The following is a 16,736-nucleotide window of genomic DNA, read 5'->3' on the forward strand; positions in this document are numbered from 1 at the left end:
AAGTGCTGAGACGTGATCTCCACAGAACAGGAAGTACTTTATCTCTATTGTGCAAATGTGAATATATATATACATATTATACACACACAAATATATATATATTTTTTACTTGTGGGTGTTTAATTAGTGATATTGTTTATTTGCAGGGGTTTCCGGCTGTACAATATGCTCGGCTTCCCCTCACATATTAGACATGACCCTCTACTAGTAAAGTGAATGCATAGCGTGTAGCACCCAGACAGTTACTGACACATTCAGATTTCTTCTTTAATTTACCTTTGATTTGCCTCGTATCTCAATCATTTATACATCTGCGGTGCAGACGATCTTACGGATGAGAAACATCATGACAGGAAACGTTAAATATGGGTTTAAGTTACTGAGCTATTAATAACCGGCAATCTTCCCACACTCACTGCTTAAAGCAAATCGTTCCTCAAACACATAATCATAATCAGTGGGAGTCCTGATGCTCCGATATGCGGAGAGCAACCCAGGGAATCCGGTGATTGAGATAAGTGCCGTATTAGAGGTCTTTTATTGTTGATGGGTCCCTTGACAGGTTCATTCTCTTGTCAGGTAAAGAAAACCAACAACGTGGAAGAGAACGGTGAAGGCTGAAGAATAACCGGACGGTCCTGACCGCTACGTTCCCATACAACACCTTCCAAACTGCCCACCTTGCTATATGTGCTCCTCCCCGTTGGGTTTCGATTGCGTTTCAGAATGCAGCATGTAAGACTTATGCACCTATTCTGTGTGTTTGACCACTACCAATTTTGGCTCCCAATAACTGATGCAAAGAACTGAAGACCTAAAAGAGATGTGAAAGTGAAGGGAGCACCTGAAAGATCTGTGAAAGTGAAGGGAGCACCTGAAAGATCTGTGAAAGTGAAGGGAGCACCTGAAAGATCTGTGAAAGTGAAGGGAGCACCTGAAAGATCTGTGAAAGTGAAGGGAGCACCTGAAAGATCTGTGAAAGTGAAGGGAGCACCTGAAAGATCTGTGAAAGTGAAGGGAGCACCTGAAAGATCTGTGAAAGTGAAGGGAGCACCTGAAAGATCTGTGAAAGTGAAGGGAGCACCTGAAAGATCTGTGAAAGTGAAGGGAGCACCTGAAAGATCTGTGAAAGTGAAGGGAGCACCTGAAAGATCTGTGAAAGTGAAGGGAGCACCTGAAAGATCTGTGAAAGTGAAGGGAGCACCTGAAAGATCTGTGAAAGTGAAGGGAGCACCTGAAAGATCTGTGAAAGTGAAGGGAGCACCTGAAAGATCTGTGAAAGTGAAGGGAGCACCTGAAAGATCTGTGAAAGTGAAGGGAGCACCTGAAAGATCTGTGAAAGTGAAGGGAGCACCTGAAAGATCTGTGAAAGTGAAGGGAGCACCTGAAAGATCTGTGAAAGTGAAGGGAGCACCTGAAAGATCTGTGAAAGTGAAGGGAGCACCTGAAAGATCTGTGAAAGTGAAGGGAGCACCTGAAAGATCTGTGAAAGTGAAGGGAGCACCTGAAAATCTGGGAAAGTGAAGGGAGCACCTGAAAATCTGGGAAAGTGAAGGGAGCACCTGAAAATCTGTGAAAGTGAGAAAGCACCTGAAAATCTGGGAATGTTCCTTATTAAACTTTTTGCAATATGAAGATCCTGACCACTAGAGACAATCAGATACAATGTATAAGTGGCCGGTCCATGCTGATCACATGGGGCACCTCATCGAGCTCCCTAATCGGATGCTGGCGAGTCACTGGCGCCTCTCATTGTCCTGTGATTAGAAAGTCTGAGGAATATCTTGTTTTTCTCACAAAACAAAATCAGACCAAATTGCAGCACAATTTCAGACGGTGGGAGATAATAAAATCTTCAGTCATGCAGTTCAGAAGACGCGGCGTGCGACGGAGCCCGGGCTAATTTCACAAGGTTTAAGAACGCCACGATTGATAACGAATTCCAAATGAGGTCACAAAAGGCATTACTAGAATGTCACACCAATTAAGGGAGATGGAAAGATAATGAAAGCTTTTATTTCAGCCGATCAGTCCTATGGAGATTACACGTGAGGACTTGTATAAGACAAGACAATGTATGATATCAACAGGCGTTTACCCGAGGAGAAACACGGCGCAATCATCTGCAGGACTGTGGTCAGTGAGGAGGGGGATCATATCGTGTGCCCGAGATGTGGTATTTGTCATATGACCCACATGAGGCCCTCCATATATACAGTACATGGGGCTGGGAGATTCTGATAGGTTGTAGATTCTTGTGTTGCCCCCATCCATTAGTTACCTTCTCACTTCTCTTCCATCACCAAGGCCTCTTCTCTCCCCGTCCGACTTATTTCTCATTGCCCCCCCAACATATCTCCCCCCCCCTACTTATATCTCTCTGCCCCTCCTTGTTCTACGTTGTCCCCTAACTGTGCACTAAACAAGCAGCGTAAAAGCCCCTTAAATTTAGACACAAATTGGATATTCAATGTCTCACTCTCTACAAGGTCCCGAGGTCTCTCCAGATACAAAGTGGAATAACTTTGTAAATATTTTATCTTGTGTCGATTCTCGGTTGTGTGATCTCTGAAGTCAAATACTGATCTGATGGGTTCCAGTTACCAGGGAGCGGCACATTATTGTAGAGTGGATGAGAGCGACACGCTACAGCTGAACTCTAGCTACCAAAAAACTGAGGCGCACAGTGAGGTATTCATAAAGTAAGAGATACTAAAAAGTAGATATTTTTAAAAACCATTTTCCTTAACACTCTATAAATAAAACTGTGATACACAAAGAAAATGTTTTTATCCTAAAATAAATGCAGTTTTCATTTTGTCAAGGAGCAATAGTAAAAGATTGTCAGTTCCTGTTCTGTAGAGATCACTTTTCATCAGTGATCTTATGATATTTGCACAGGTCCTGGGACTGTGCACATATCCAGCATTGCCAGAATTGCATTGCCAGAACCTTGTGACCCCTTTCCTGGATATTGGGTGACCCAATCTGAGAGACAGCAGAACCTCCACACAGCTCACCCTCTCCTGGCCGTCCTGACATTAGTATTACTGCAGGACCTAGAGCGATGTCAGAAGCCTTATGTGCCTGATCACATGCTCCTACACCACTGCAAGGTCCAGAGCCAGGGGATGGGGCAGAGAAGAAGTTGCTGCTGGTGTAGGGAATGAAGACGAGGTGTGTGTGTGTGTTGCAGTGCTGAGTATGAAAAGATGAAGCAGCGCTGAGTATGTTTATCATAGCTCCCAACCGCCCCGGAATTGGCGGGACAGTCCCGGTTTTTGGGTGCTGTCCCAGGGGGTGGGGAGAATGTCATATGCTGTCCCACAATGTCCCTCCTCCTGGTCTCCACCCCAACACACTAGAGGTACAGAGACGAGACCAGGAGGCGGGACCAGCTAATTACTTGCCCTTCCATCATTCCAGCCAAGGGGAGGGGCTACCACCTCCTAGCCCCGCCACCTCGTCATCTTGGAGAGGAGACGAGGGGGAGGGGGAGAGGAGGAAGCAGGACTGCCGGGGAACAATGGAAAGGTGAGCAAAGTATTTTTTCGTTTAATAACCAGAAATAGGGGCAGCATGATGGCTTAGTGATTAGCATTATAGTCTTACAGCGCTGGAGACCTGGGTTCAGGTCCCAGGGTCAACATCTGCAACGCGTTTGTATGTTCTCTCCGTGTTTGCGTGGGTTTCCTCCGGGTCTTCCGGTTTCCTCCCACACTCCATAAAATACTGGTAGGTTGATTAGATTGTCAGCCCCATGGGGACAGGGACAGATATGACAAGCTCTGTGTAATCTTTATATAATTCCTATATAAAAGGAATTATTTATATATATATATGGCCACAATACAAGTGAGCATGGAGGACAGAGGCCACAATATTTAGAGGATCGAATAATAAGAGGGGGAACAAATAAGGGTCTTAATTAGGAAGGGGAGCAGTGGGGAGGCATAATGAAGAAGGGATCCAATGAAAGGGGAGGGGGAGCAGAGAAAGGCACCACATAGGAGGGAAGGAGGAATGGTGCATTGCACAGGGAAAGAATATACTGTGTAAGAGCCATTATTTTAGGTATTATACTGAGTGGGAATAATAGGGGGTGGGGTAAGGGGTGGAGCAAGGGGCGTGGTTTATTATACAAAACCATTTGTCCCTCTTTCTTCAATGTAGAGGTTGGGAGGTATGTGTTTATGTGAGTGAATGGATGTAGTAGAGCATCGAGGGATGTGCTTGTACTAGGGAATTTGTGATTAGTGTCAAATATAGTTTCTTTCTTTTTTTTGGAGGATAAATCAGGGACATGTCTTATAGTAAGGCGGGTCTCATAATCCAAAAAATACAGCAATACTTTCCCTTTTAATTCAGATTTTGCTGAGGAGCAGCTGGAACCCTCTTGAATATATCTCATCTCGTATATTCTATAATCTGGTAAGTTTCTTATAAATATAGAGGCAGCCACTTTAGCGGATGAATATTAAGCAGCGCACGTTCTAATATTACGCCCTGTGCCTCTGGCTACAGGGAGGTCACCGTCTCCTGGTGAAGGACATTAATAAGACAAATACTGGGCCGACTCCATTGTATAGAAGTCTATGAAATGGGGGCCCAGGGGATGTGCGGAATTTCCCGTGTTCTCCCCTAATACTCGCTTCCATGGTTTGGTGTATGACAAGCCGCTATATACTGTAAACAGATGCGATTCACACACTGCGAGGCACTCGCACCCTCCGCTCATATTTTATTTACATATTCTGCCCTTTTCCCGCTCAGGAGATGAGCCGAAAATAGACATCGATGTGACCGTAACCTCCAGACATTTAGGAGTTTTATGTCATAAGCAAATTCATCAGCGACTACATTAAACATCTTGCAGTTTTTCTAGTCGACCTCCCGGCTCCGCGCCGTCTATAGCCCTGATGTGACAGCCGATAGCGGGAATAACGGGGAGACCCGGGAGAGGGAGGAGAAGGAGGGAAGGAAACCTGACGGGAATACATATTGTTTGGAAATTTTACAATATTGGATATATTTTACACTATATATTTCTGTGGGATGTTCCGGAGTTTCCTATTAAAGAGAAGCAGTCACCAGACTTTACCCCATTAAACTACGAGCCCCCTCAGGTCAGGTATGAAAGGTCCTGTATTCCCTCTTTCATGTGAAATCTCACCCATTTATCTATAAAAAAAAAGTCATTTGAAAAGGAGAGGAGTCATTTTTTTTGCCCGATATGAGGGATATGGGGGGGGGGGCAGGAGGGATAAGGGGGGGGGGCAGGAGGGATAAGGGGGTGGAGGCGGCTGCTAATAGGAAGGTCTGCACCTGTTATAAGCCGGTGTTTATTACACTCCGCTCTCTAAAGAACAAGCTACAGTAATTAAAGCCTGGAGGATTCATCAGACAAATTCTTTTATTTTTTTTTTTCAGATTAGGACTTCATAATATTCAGCCAATTTTATTTACTTCAAACAAATCTGGATTTTATTAACCTAGATATGGCATCTGATGCAAGTGCACGAGTCTGTATATATTATATGAATATATATTTATAGGTCATAATTTATACTGCAGCATTAAAGGGGTTATGCAGGGAACCCCCTCTTTGGATTGTTAAAAAGACTATGCCCTTAAACCTGTCACCGGGGACCTCATTTTCACTATAGACAGGTTACAGAAGCCCATCACTCCTGCAGTGCACATCTGCCTTTTATAAACATTTGCATTACAATATAATTGTGTGTTATAACTTACCTTGTACCCTGACAGCATCCAGGGGTAGTCACAGGGGTTGGGCTTTGGTTTGGATGCATTTCAAAAAACAACATGCGACTTCTCTGTGTTGCTCCCTCCTCAGAACTTAGCCCCCCACCTTTGTGCTCCTGTACAGCTCCTCCCTCCTGCTCCTTCTCAGAGGTCACAGCCTGGTCAGCCTGGCATCAGTGGGGGAGGGACAAGCTGTACAGGAGCACAAAGATGGAGGCTGCCAGCAGGTCAGACAAGTCACATGTTGTTTTTTGAAATGCTTCGAAACCAAAGCCCAACCCTTGGGACTACCCCAGGATTTTGTCAGGGTGCAAGAGTAAGTAATAACACACAATTTGTAATAACACACAATATTGTAACGAAAATGCTTAGAAAAGGCAGAGATGCAGATGTGCACTGCAGGTGTCATGAGCTTTTACAATCGGTCTTTAGTGAAAATGAGGTCCCTGGTGACAGATTCTCTTTAATAGAGACATGAAGGGGCGCACTTCTACTAAATTGTACTGACACATCAGCCATCAGGTCTCCGGGCTCTGTGGTCTTCCCTCCTGAGAGCCAATGTGTCATTACAATATGTGGCATGGGGGCTGCATTCAGGCTTCTGTGCAGTGACTCTGGGGGCTGGATCTCTTCAGTCCAGAAGCTTAAATCCAGTCCCTGCCAAAATGGTTTAATCCCTTTAGCTTGGTAAATTTGGTTGCAAAACTCCATTTCACCATTTGAGAAAAAATGAGATCAAGAGCGCAGTCTGGTGCTCAAAACGCGTTGGATTTCGTGCTGGTGTAGCCTGGATCTCAAATTAAGCTAAATACCTTTACCTCATAGCTTGGGGATATTTTATTGTTAACTGCCTTGGGATCCAAAAGGGGAGTCTGTGCCCACTCCAGGTACTGGGGGCTTAGAGCAGAATTACCTTTTACTTATAAGGAGGAAAGAGAGTATTAGAGCCACTTAGAGAGGCCGGTAACAACATCATAGGTAGGAGCTCAACTATGAGAGAGAAAATGTGAAAAAAAAAAACAGAATATCACACGGTCTGATTGTTTAAAGAATTTATGTGCAAATTATAATGGAAATTATGAAAGTATTTGATTCCCTACACACCAAGTTTTCTGGCTCTCACAGACCTGTAACAACTTCTTTAAAGGGAACCGGTCATCATTGACCCTTTTTCTGGCTCCCTCATGTCCTGATAGAGAATAGTGCAGACATTGCTAAAGCGTTTTTATAGTAAAATTGGCTTTTTCTGGAAAAAAAAGATATGTTGGATCAAAGTTTACCTTTCTGTATGTAGAGCAGTGTCCCTTGTCCAATGGGAGGGGCCAGTGAGGAGCAGTGTCATCCCCCCCCCCCCCCACACCCTCAGGAAACCGCTCCGTCATGTATAGATTTCAAATTTAAGAAAACACTCCCATGTCCCTTATATCTCCTCCCCCATCACTTCCCCCCTTGGGACGTCATACACTTCTGCCCCCCGCACTGGCCCCTCCCATAGGACTACGGACACAACTCTGTATACAGAAAGGGAAACTTTCATCTAATTTTTTTTAAAAGCTAGTTTTACTATAAAAACTCTTTATAGTGTATAATAGTGTGTACTATTCTCTATGGGGACATGAAGGAGCCAGAAAAAAAGGCTAATGGCAGGTTCCTTTTAACCCTTTCACGACCGATGGTCATTGGTGCCGGGAAAGTCCAGGTCAATTTTTGACATTCTGCCATCACTTCTTTCCATGACGACATCTCTGGAAAAGCTTCACATAACACATGGCACATTTTACATGTGAGACTTTATCTTGACACGATAGTTGTAAGAATTACATATTTAAAAATGTGCCAATAATTGTCTAAAAATGTGAAAAAAAAGCACATTTTTTTTACATTTTTCCAATTAAAGTGTATACCGTATTTTCCGGGCCATTAGGCGCACCGGAATATAAGGCGCATTAGTCCGATGCGCCTTATATATGTAATAATTCCATATATAAGGCGCATCGGACTATAAGGCGCAGGGTCGGGGGCGTGGCGGAGGTCCGGGGGCGGAGCGGAGACCCGACGGGACGAGATTCGACGCCGAGACGAGACGCGGAACGCGGGGAAGATGAGGGGGAGGTAAAGAATAGAATACTTACATAGATCCCCGCTACCGGAGACAGCAGATCTCCAGCGGGAACTGCAGACCACGCGGCAGAAGTTGTTCGTGCCGCGTGGTCTGCAGTTCCCGCTGGAGATCTGCTGTCTCCGGTAGCGGGGACCTATGTAAGTAGGTCCGCTGCCCTCCTATAGGGCGCACCGGACTATAAGGCGCACTTTGGATTTCCAAGGAAATCCAAGGCTTTTAAGTGCGCCTTATAGTCCGGAAAATACGGTATATATTTTTTTTAATAGGTTGGAACTTTTACTAGACTATATTCTAAACCTGCCTTAAAGATGTTGTGTCAGGAAGACGGCACCGGTCCATAATCTCCAATGAGATTTGTGGACCTCCAAGAGATCCTCTTATCCATGACCTCCGTACAGGAGATTGTATAATACAAATTTGTGCTACTAAAACTGAATATAATTGAGATGTTACATATGGAAACTTATGAATCTTCCAATTACAAACCTACTGGGGCTCACAAGTCAATACGTCAGGCGAAAGTGGTGGATAGATGTCATGAAATGACGTAAAATGTAACTCCTCTGACGGGTCCAGTAATTGTGAGGAATCAGTCTATGAGCCGGGTTTATCTCTCTATACATTATTTACAGCAGTGGTTACAATATAACACGAGTCGGCATAATGTAAGCAGCGCTGTCAGTACACCGACCATGCAAATGTATGAGAAGGGGAACTGCAGGCAAAGAAGAGCATGAAACGTAAGAACAATATCCATCAAATATGTATGTCCAGGGAGCGTCTCCTCCCGCTCTGCAGCCGCAGACACTTTCAACAAGAAATGGATGTTTGCATTTTGTCCTCGTCAATCAGGAGGAGTAAAACCGGCGCGTGGAAGCGGACAAGTCCCCGGAGGACGGAAATAGGTGAACGCACACCAGGCGATTGATGAATTTAATGGAAATGCAACTGGAATTGATTTTTGTTTTTTGTAGTTTTTAGAAAAAGCATCTAAACAATTTTGTTGGCCTCATGTCAAGGGATTCCAAAATAAATGTAAAAAAAATTCTGTGGTTCCTCAGAGGCGACTGAAGAAGATGTAAAAAAAAACCCCAACAAATCATAAAAGCCTCATCATCTTGAGGAGATACAAGAAAACATAATTATTAAAGGGGTTTTTACATTTACAAATCAGGGCGGAGATGTCTGTGCGCGGCTATCGGCAGAACCGTGGACTCTTATATTGTCCTCATTGGCTACTCCTGTGCATCAAGGACTTCTATGGGACTTCCGGCTCATGGGATGAGCCAACACTACTGGGCCTAGCTAAGGGGCGTAGACAGACCCCAGCCATCAAGAATTTATCAATCTCAACAGATAATCAGCCGCCTGAGGGTGCAGGTTACAGGTAATCAGCCGCCTGAGGGTGCAGGTTACAGGTAATCAGCCGCCTGAGGGTGCAGGTTACAGGTAATCAGCCGCCTGAGGGTGCAGGTTACAGGTAATCAGCCGCCTGAGGGTGCAGGTTACAGGTATTCAGCCGCCTGAGGGTGCAGGTTACAGGTATTCAGCCGCCTGAGGGTGCAGGTTACAGGTATTCAGCCGCCTGAGGGTGCAGGTTACAGGTATTCAGCCGCCTGAGGGTGCAGGTTACAGGTATTCAGCCGCCTGAGGGTGCAGGTTACAGGTATTCAGCCGCCTGAGGGTGCAGGTTACAGGTATTCAGCCGCCTGAGGGTGCAGGTTACAGGTATTCAGCCGCCTGAGGGTGCAGGTTACAGGTATTCAGCCGCCTGAGGGTGCAGGTTACAGGTATTCAGCCGCCTGAGGGTGCAGGTTACAGGTATTCAGCCGCCTGAGGGTGCAGGTTACAGGTATTCAGCCGCCTGAGGGTGCAGGTTACAGGTATTCAGCCGCCTGAGGGTGCAGGTTACAGGTAATCAGCCGCCTGAGGGTGCAGGTTACAGGTATTCAGCCGCCTGAGGGTGCAGGTTACAGGTAATCAGCCGCCTGAGGGTGCAGGTTACAGGTATTCAGCCGCCTGAGGGTGCAGGTTACAGGTAATCAGCCGCCTGAGGGTGCAGGTTACAGGTATTCAGCCGCCTGAGGGTGCAGGTTACAGGTATTCAGCCGCCTGAGGGTGCAGGTTACAGGTAATCAGCCGCCTGAGGGTGCAGGTTACAGGTAATCAGCCGCCTGAGGGTGCAGGTTACAGGTAATCAGCCGCCTGAGGGTGCAGGTTACAGGTAATCAGCCGCCTGAGGGTGCAGGTTACAGATAATCAGCCGCCTGAGGGTGCAGGTTACAGATAATCAGCCGCCTGAGGGTGCAGGTTACAGGTAATCAGCCGACTGAGGGTGCAGGTTACAGGTAATCAGCCGACTGAGGGTGCAGGTTACAGCTGCTGCCCACAAAATGTCCATAGAGAGGAAAACGGAGTGAAGTGGAGAAGGAAACAACTGCGGGAATGAGGAAGGCAAAGACTCAGCTTTTATTTGTGTTTTACAGTTTCAGCTTTTTCTGCTATACAATGTCCTCCGTGCTGCTGCTTGTGTTGATACATCACAGAGCTACAGGTAAGAAGCTTGTCATACTTACTGTGAGTGCAGTGTATGGCAGCTGGTCTCCACCCGCCGGCTCACAGAAAACATCTAAGGGCCAGAAACATGGCCGCTCCTAATATGTGCACTGAAATACATTGTACTTTGAAGGGTCGTCTGAAATGGTTTGTCGTCTTTCTTCACTGCCCTTTAAGGATTCTTGAGCCGATACAAAGAGGATCTCATTTATCAAAGAAGCATCGACTGAAAGTGACTACTGAACTCAACTCTGGTATCGAATCCCTTTGGATCTTATGACTGTGTCTTACGATGACCCTCATTGGTCCCTAAAGGCATTTACCACGGAAGGTTCATTACTTTTGATGCGTTATGTAGGTAATGTCATTGGTATTTAACCCAACACTGACCTCCTGACGACACAGTGATCTCCGCCTGCCTCATACACATCGCAGGGGCTGGTGGGACGACTCCATCCAACAACCAAGGGACTGGTTAAGATATTCTCAATGTCAGTCTGGCCAAAACTTTTAGTCCTAAAGAGGCCCAGAACCGTATGCATTTCCCCTGGATAACCCCATGGATGTAGCTCTTTAGAGTGTGACCTAATAGACCTTCAAGGCATTGTTGTTGTGATCCAGTCATCTTTAATTTTTGACTGGACGAGATAATGTCAGTTTAGGGAAGTGCTGTATACGAAACGAAAGAATTGACCCCTTTCTTGCCTCACTTTCTATGAGAAATCCTTTTACCTCTAATCAGTCCTTCCCTCCACTATCCCCCATTAAACATCTTGTAATGCCACATTTCACCAGCGGTGTCACTGCAGGACACTCGTGGTCTTGGATCCACGGCGCCACAAGGCAGGGTCCTGATACATCCCTTGTGGTGACATCCAATCATTCAAGACAAACTCAAAAACATTAAAAAAACTAAACTAAAAAGAAAAAAAAAAAATAGGATTTTTACCTAAAAGTTACGTTTTCAAAATCTTAATTTATAGTAATTTCCCCTTTTACAAAAAATGTTCCTGTGCTGGAAGGAGAAAACTTTGAGATCCCCCTCATAAATCACTTTGTGTCGTCAAAGCTGAGGAAATCCGTGTCTCTTCAAAAACGATTGTTGTTAATGATGTACGACAGCAAACATTACATCAATATTCATTACTATGACCGGGAGACGCGAGCTGCCGGCGTATGACCGGGAGACGCGAGCTGCCGGCGTATGACCGGGAGAGGCGAGCTGCCGGCGTATGACCGGGAGACGCGAGCTGCCGGCGTATGACCGGGAGACGCGAGCTGCCGGCGTATGACCGGGAGACGCGAGCTGCCGGCGTATGACCGGGAGACGCGAGCTGCCGGCGTATGACCGGGAGACGCGAGCTGCCGGCGTATGACCGGGAGACGCGAGCTGCCGGCGTATGACCGGGAGACGCGAGCTGCCGGCGTATGACCGGGAGAGGCGAGCTGCCGGCGTATGACCGGGAGAGGCGAGCTGCCGGCGTATGACCGGGAGAGGCGAGCTGCCGGCGTATGACCGGGAGAGGCGAGCTGCCGGCGTATGACCGGGAGAGGCGAGCTGCCGGCGTATGACCGGGAGACGCGAGCTGCCGGCGTATGACCGGGAGACGCGAGCTGCCGGCGTATGACCGGGAGACGCGAGCTGCCGGCGTATGACCGGGAGACGCGAGCTGCCGGCGTATGACCGGGAGAGGCGAGCTGCCGGCGTATGACCGGGAGAGGCGAGCTGCCGGCGTATGACCGGGAGACGCGAGCTGCCGGCGTATGACCGGGAGACGCGAGCTGCCGGCGTATGACCGGGAGACGCGAGCTGCCGGCGTATGACCGGGAGACGCGAGCTGCCGGCGTATGACCGGGAGACGCGAGCTGCCGGCGTATGACCGGGAGACGCGAGCTGCCGGCGTATGACCGGGAGACGCGAGCTGCCGGCGTATGACCGGGAGACGCGAGTGTATATGACTGGAGACATTTGTTATGCTCTATGGTTACCTGAATTCTGTGGAGAACACGACGGAGCCTTATGGAAGCGCAGTTATGCATTTTATCATCCAATCCAGAAATGTACGGAGAAGCAAGAGAAATTCTAGTCTTATGTAATTAATGAACTCACATAAGCTATAAACATGTAGAGTAATCGGAAATCTATAGGTTGCATGTAATATTTACAGCAGCTTCATGAATGTTCAGGAAGTAGCGTAGCTCTCTCTTCCCCTCTCTCAGTAGGAAGTCTCAGCACCATGTCAGACTATGTAAATGCTTAAAGAAAGCCTCATGAAATCCACCCTGATAAACCAGGAACGTTACTCGTAGATCCAGGCACCGGGACTATGGAATCTTCTTATATATGTTATCCATGGCCTCTGGAGGAGCGTCATTTCACTGGTTGTTACAATGAGCAGAGAAGATCTTCCCTTTTTCGGATTACACAGGCAGGAGGAGGAGGGAGAGACGGGTTCAGTTCTTTGTGAACAACGAGTGAAAAGACATCACGGAAGGGCTCCTCAAGTTCATTAGCATAATTATAACAGTTGATTTTAGAAGGCAGGAGGCCATGGATAACACACATAAGAAGATACCACAGTCCCGGTGCCTGGATCTATGAGAAATGTCCCTGGTTTATCAGGATGGATTGTGATGGGAGATTTCCTTTAATATTGAGTCCTCACACTTTTCTCTCTCTGAACAACAGATGTGGGGAAAAGAACCAAATCCTTTGTTCTTGCACCTAAAATTGTGCAAATATGGCATTTCAATGAAGTGGCATTGTGCTGCCCAATCCTTTTTATTCTCTAGAGAGAAGGGGTGCTAGAAAACGGTTTTCACTATTCATTCAGCTGGACATGCTTATGTATAAGGAGACAGGTGCCAGTATCTCTATCTCATGTGAGAGCCGAAACTGAGAACCAATATTAGAAATATTTGTACGAGAAGATCAAAATAATGGCAAGTGTATGGCCGCCTATGGCAGTGATGGTGAACCTTCTAGAGCCTCAGTGCCCGAACTTCAACCAAAAGCCACGTATTTATTGCAAAGTGTCAGTGCAGCAATTTAAGCAGCAATTTATTTCTCCTTGTTCATTGACAACTTTCAATCGTTCAGCCTCCTAAGGACACCAATGCAGTTGAAAGGAGGAATCATCTATAATTGTAGGAAGATTCTTTGAGTCCTGTCTGGTGTGCTGGAGGAATGGCCTGGGTGCCCACAGAAAGGGCTCAGAGTGCCGCCTCTGGCACCCGTGCCATAGGTTTGCCATCACTGCCCTATGGTGTTAAAGGACACCTTATCATCAACACTCAGGAGACTAACTAGAACCATTATTTTGGAGTCATTGTAAAGATGTGAATCTTTTTTTTCAAAATACATTTTAATTGTGGGCTATAATGGGACATAAAGGCCGGGCATTGTATCTGTATCTTCAATTCCCAACCATGTCTGTAACCGCTCATTATTCTGTTTTCATAGCACATAGAAGGTGATGCCTTTTGCAAGAAGAGATTCTCATCTTTACAATGATACCAGAACTAGGATTCTAGCTGCAAAATATAAGTGATGGAAGAGACAATCCCCCTTCAACCTTTAAAAGTGACTCATCTCAGGTAAAAAGTGACCTTTGTTTCCGCTCATTTTCATACATTTTGTAGAGGATTTTTTTAAAAAAATAGGTAATGGGGTAGATTTAACCTGTTAGAGATAATTTTAGGAAGCACATTTCATGCCCTACTTGAGGATGCTGGTAGTTAAGTGGTATAAAAGCTGGTTTCCTTTAAAGGTAACAATCTATGTACAACATTGTGGAATATGTTGGTGCTACATAGGCAGCAGATATAGGCAGGCATATTTTTCCCTTCCATTAGACTTGTATGTTTGATCTTCAGTGTAAAATGGTTTACATGCCTGACACACGCACAGTGTACATGGGATGGCGGGGTAATTATGCATTGCTGGAGGAGGCTGCATACATCACCTTGGCATAGATAGACTGGCGCAGGAGACATCAAGGTTATGCATCTTGCAGAACACCAGCTAAATCCTAACCTATATTACATTCTCGAGAGCGGCGCAATTAAGGTCTTGGCAACGTTGTACGGTTTTAATTGGGAAGCGGAATAAATAAAACATCAAACAAAATTGGGAGGGGGGGGGCAGTGCTATATAGTGATGTGCACAGTTTGCAAGAATAAATAAAACCATTTTTTTTTCTAAAATTAACATAATAATAAAATGATATCCAGTCTGCAAAAAAATCTGCTTATCAATACATAATTCCTCAGATGTATTTGTATCTGTGCTGACGTGTCACTGAGCCAGAATGGGACCACAATGCCTGGTGCATACAAAAACAATCCTATTTAGAAGATGGTGTTTATTGGTGCAGAAAATCTCCCATAAATCTTATAGTCACCCGGTGTATAGAGGATCACACAGCCGTGTGCAGTGGATGCTACACATGTGCATAAGGATCTCCATGATAGGAGGAGTGTAGAGGGTTATTCTCACTAAATGCATTTTGTAGAGGGTCAAAGTGAAGAGCATCAAAGGCGACATCGACTTAAAATGAGAGGAACCTTGGTGGAACCTGGTTGTAAGGGTGAAAAGTTGTGACTGAGAAAACAAGCAGCACTCAATGGAGGCAAGTCCCTGCACACACTGCGCTCATCCATTCTCAGGCCAATGCACACAGAATTAAGCAGAGGGGGGCTCCGCCTGCGCCGGCCTCCGACTAGCGGGGCTCCGCCTGCGCCGGCCTCCGCCTGCGCCGGCCTCCGACTAGCGGGGCTCCGCCTGCGCCGGCCTCCGACTAGCGGGGCTCCGCCTGCGCCGGCCTCCGACTAGCGGGGCTCCGCCTGCGCCGGCCTCCGACTAGCGGGGCTCCGCCTGCGCCGGCCTCCGACTAGCGGGGCTCCGCCTGCGCCGGCCTCCGACTAGCGGGGCTCCGCCTGCGCCGGCCTCCGACTGTAAGAGGGGCTCTGCCATGCAAAGCTTTGCCTTTGACACGCAGGGGGGTTGTGACCCACAAGTGTACACCAAGTATTCAGAAAAAGTAAAGTTCTTCTCTCAAAGGAGTCAACGAGAAAAACATAATATTGTCCTTGATTGTTCTCAGGATGTTCCTGCTGTATAGAGCCATCTGCTTGTGTTCAGGCGCGGAGCCTGTACTACTAAACTCATTAGGGGTTACACTGTGCTGGAACAGGAAAGGAGCAGCTGTACTTCCCTGCGACAGGTGGGTGGAAATTATTCTCACGCTGGAAACCAAATACAAGGATGAGTTACAGCAACAGATAGGAAAGATGCAGTAACATCCAGGACTGTAGCGACCTCACACTCTGAACGGCATTTACTTAGAATTACAGTAAACGTAATCAATGGTGTTCTATTCACTGACAGCAAGAATGAGGAATTAAAACAAGGAATCAAAGGAAGAAGCAGAATGAAACCCCGGGTACTCACTTGTTCTGCATCATGTTCATTATCACCCAGTCTGAGGGATACACGTTCTTCCCTATCAGGTTCTTAAACATGATGAAGGTTTCCATAAGAAAGTCCTGAAAGCAAAAATGTATAAAAATGTAATTAATAAAGGACCTTCACTCAGTCAGGTCACATGTCGCCAGGTCCCAATGTTTGTATATTAAGTATCTTTTACTCTTTCAATGTTGCAGATTTTGGTTGTTTTATAAGGAAGGCGCTGGCTACATGCAGAGAGACCCCACTGATGCACCCAGCTGTACTGTAACAGCGGCTCTCATCAGGAGATCTGGCAGAGCGACGTGACTTATAACCACTGCATCCATTACTCTTTCTCCAGATGGGTCCACTCTTACCTTCCCTCTCGGCTGGACATGATCAGACACGAGGGACATGAGATGAGCAGCTTCACAAGACAATACAGTTTAGTGATATTGTGCTACAATGTGATACAATGTCTACATGAGGCCCCCTAGTGGTTGTGTTGAGCGTTGCAACCGGTCAAGTAATTTATTAGCTCATCGGGATATTGAATTGAGCAATTTACCATAAACGAAGGTAACAATGGACAAATTTGAAGATGTGAAATGTGAATTTAATATAATATAATGTATAATAATGGATGAGTCCTGAAATTTTTCCTGAGGGAAACTCACCACCACATCGGTCCTCATCTTCCCAAGGGTCTTGATAAGGTGTCCATAGTGGTAATCTTCCATCTGCCTTAGAATGGCCGTCATGGAGGCAACAAAGTTTCCCTAATAGAAGAAAAATATGACAACCGCAGGTTAGACAATCCACTGATCAGAGGATTTTCACTTT

The 16,736-nt window shown here is 46.2% G+C and overlaps 1 protein-coding gene across 2 annotated transcripts in view; it reads right to left on the reverse strand.

Moving 5' to 3' along the window:
- Positions 1-16,736, reverse strand: part of DOCK1 (dedicator of cytokinesis 1) — a 221,354-nt gene that overhangs the window by 62,665 nt on the left and 141,953 nt on the right. For both annotated transcript variants that reach the window (XM_072129711.1, XM_072129712.1), the window contains exons 28-29: positions 16,571-16,672; positions 15,897-15,991 (exon numbers count right to left, since the gene is read on the reverse strand). In XM_072129711.1, the coding sequence (XP_071985812.1) occupies positions 15,897-15,991; positions 16,571-16,672 (197 nt within the window). The remainder of the gene's footprint in view (positions 1-15,896; positions 15,992-16,570; positions 16,673-16,736) is intronic.

Source organism: Engystomops pustulosus, chromosome 11 (assembly GCF_040894005.1).
Source record: "Engystomops pustulosus chromosome 11, aEngPut4.maternal, whole genome shotgun sequence".
NCBI lineage: Eukaryota > Metazoa > Chordata > Amphibia > Anura > Leptodactylidae > Engystomops > Engystomops pustulosus.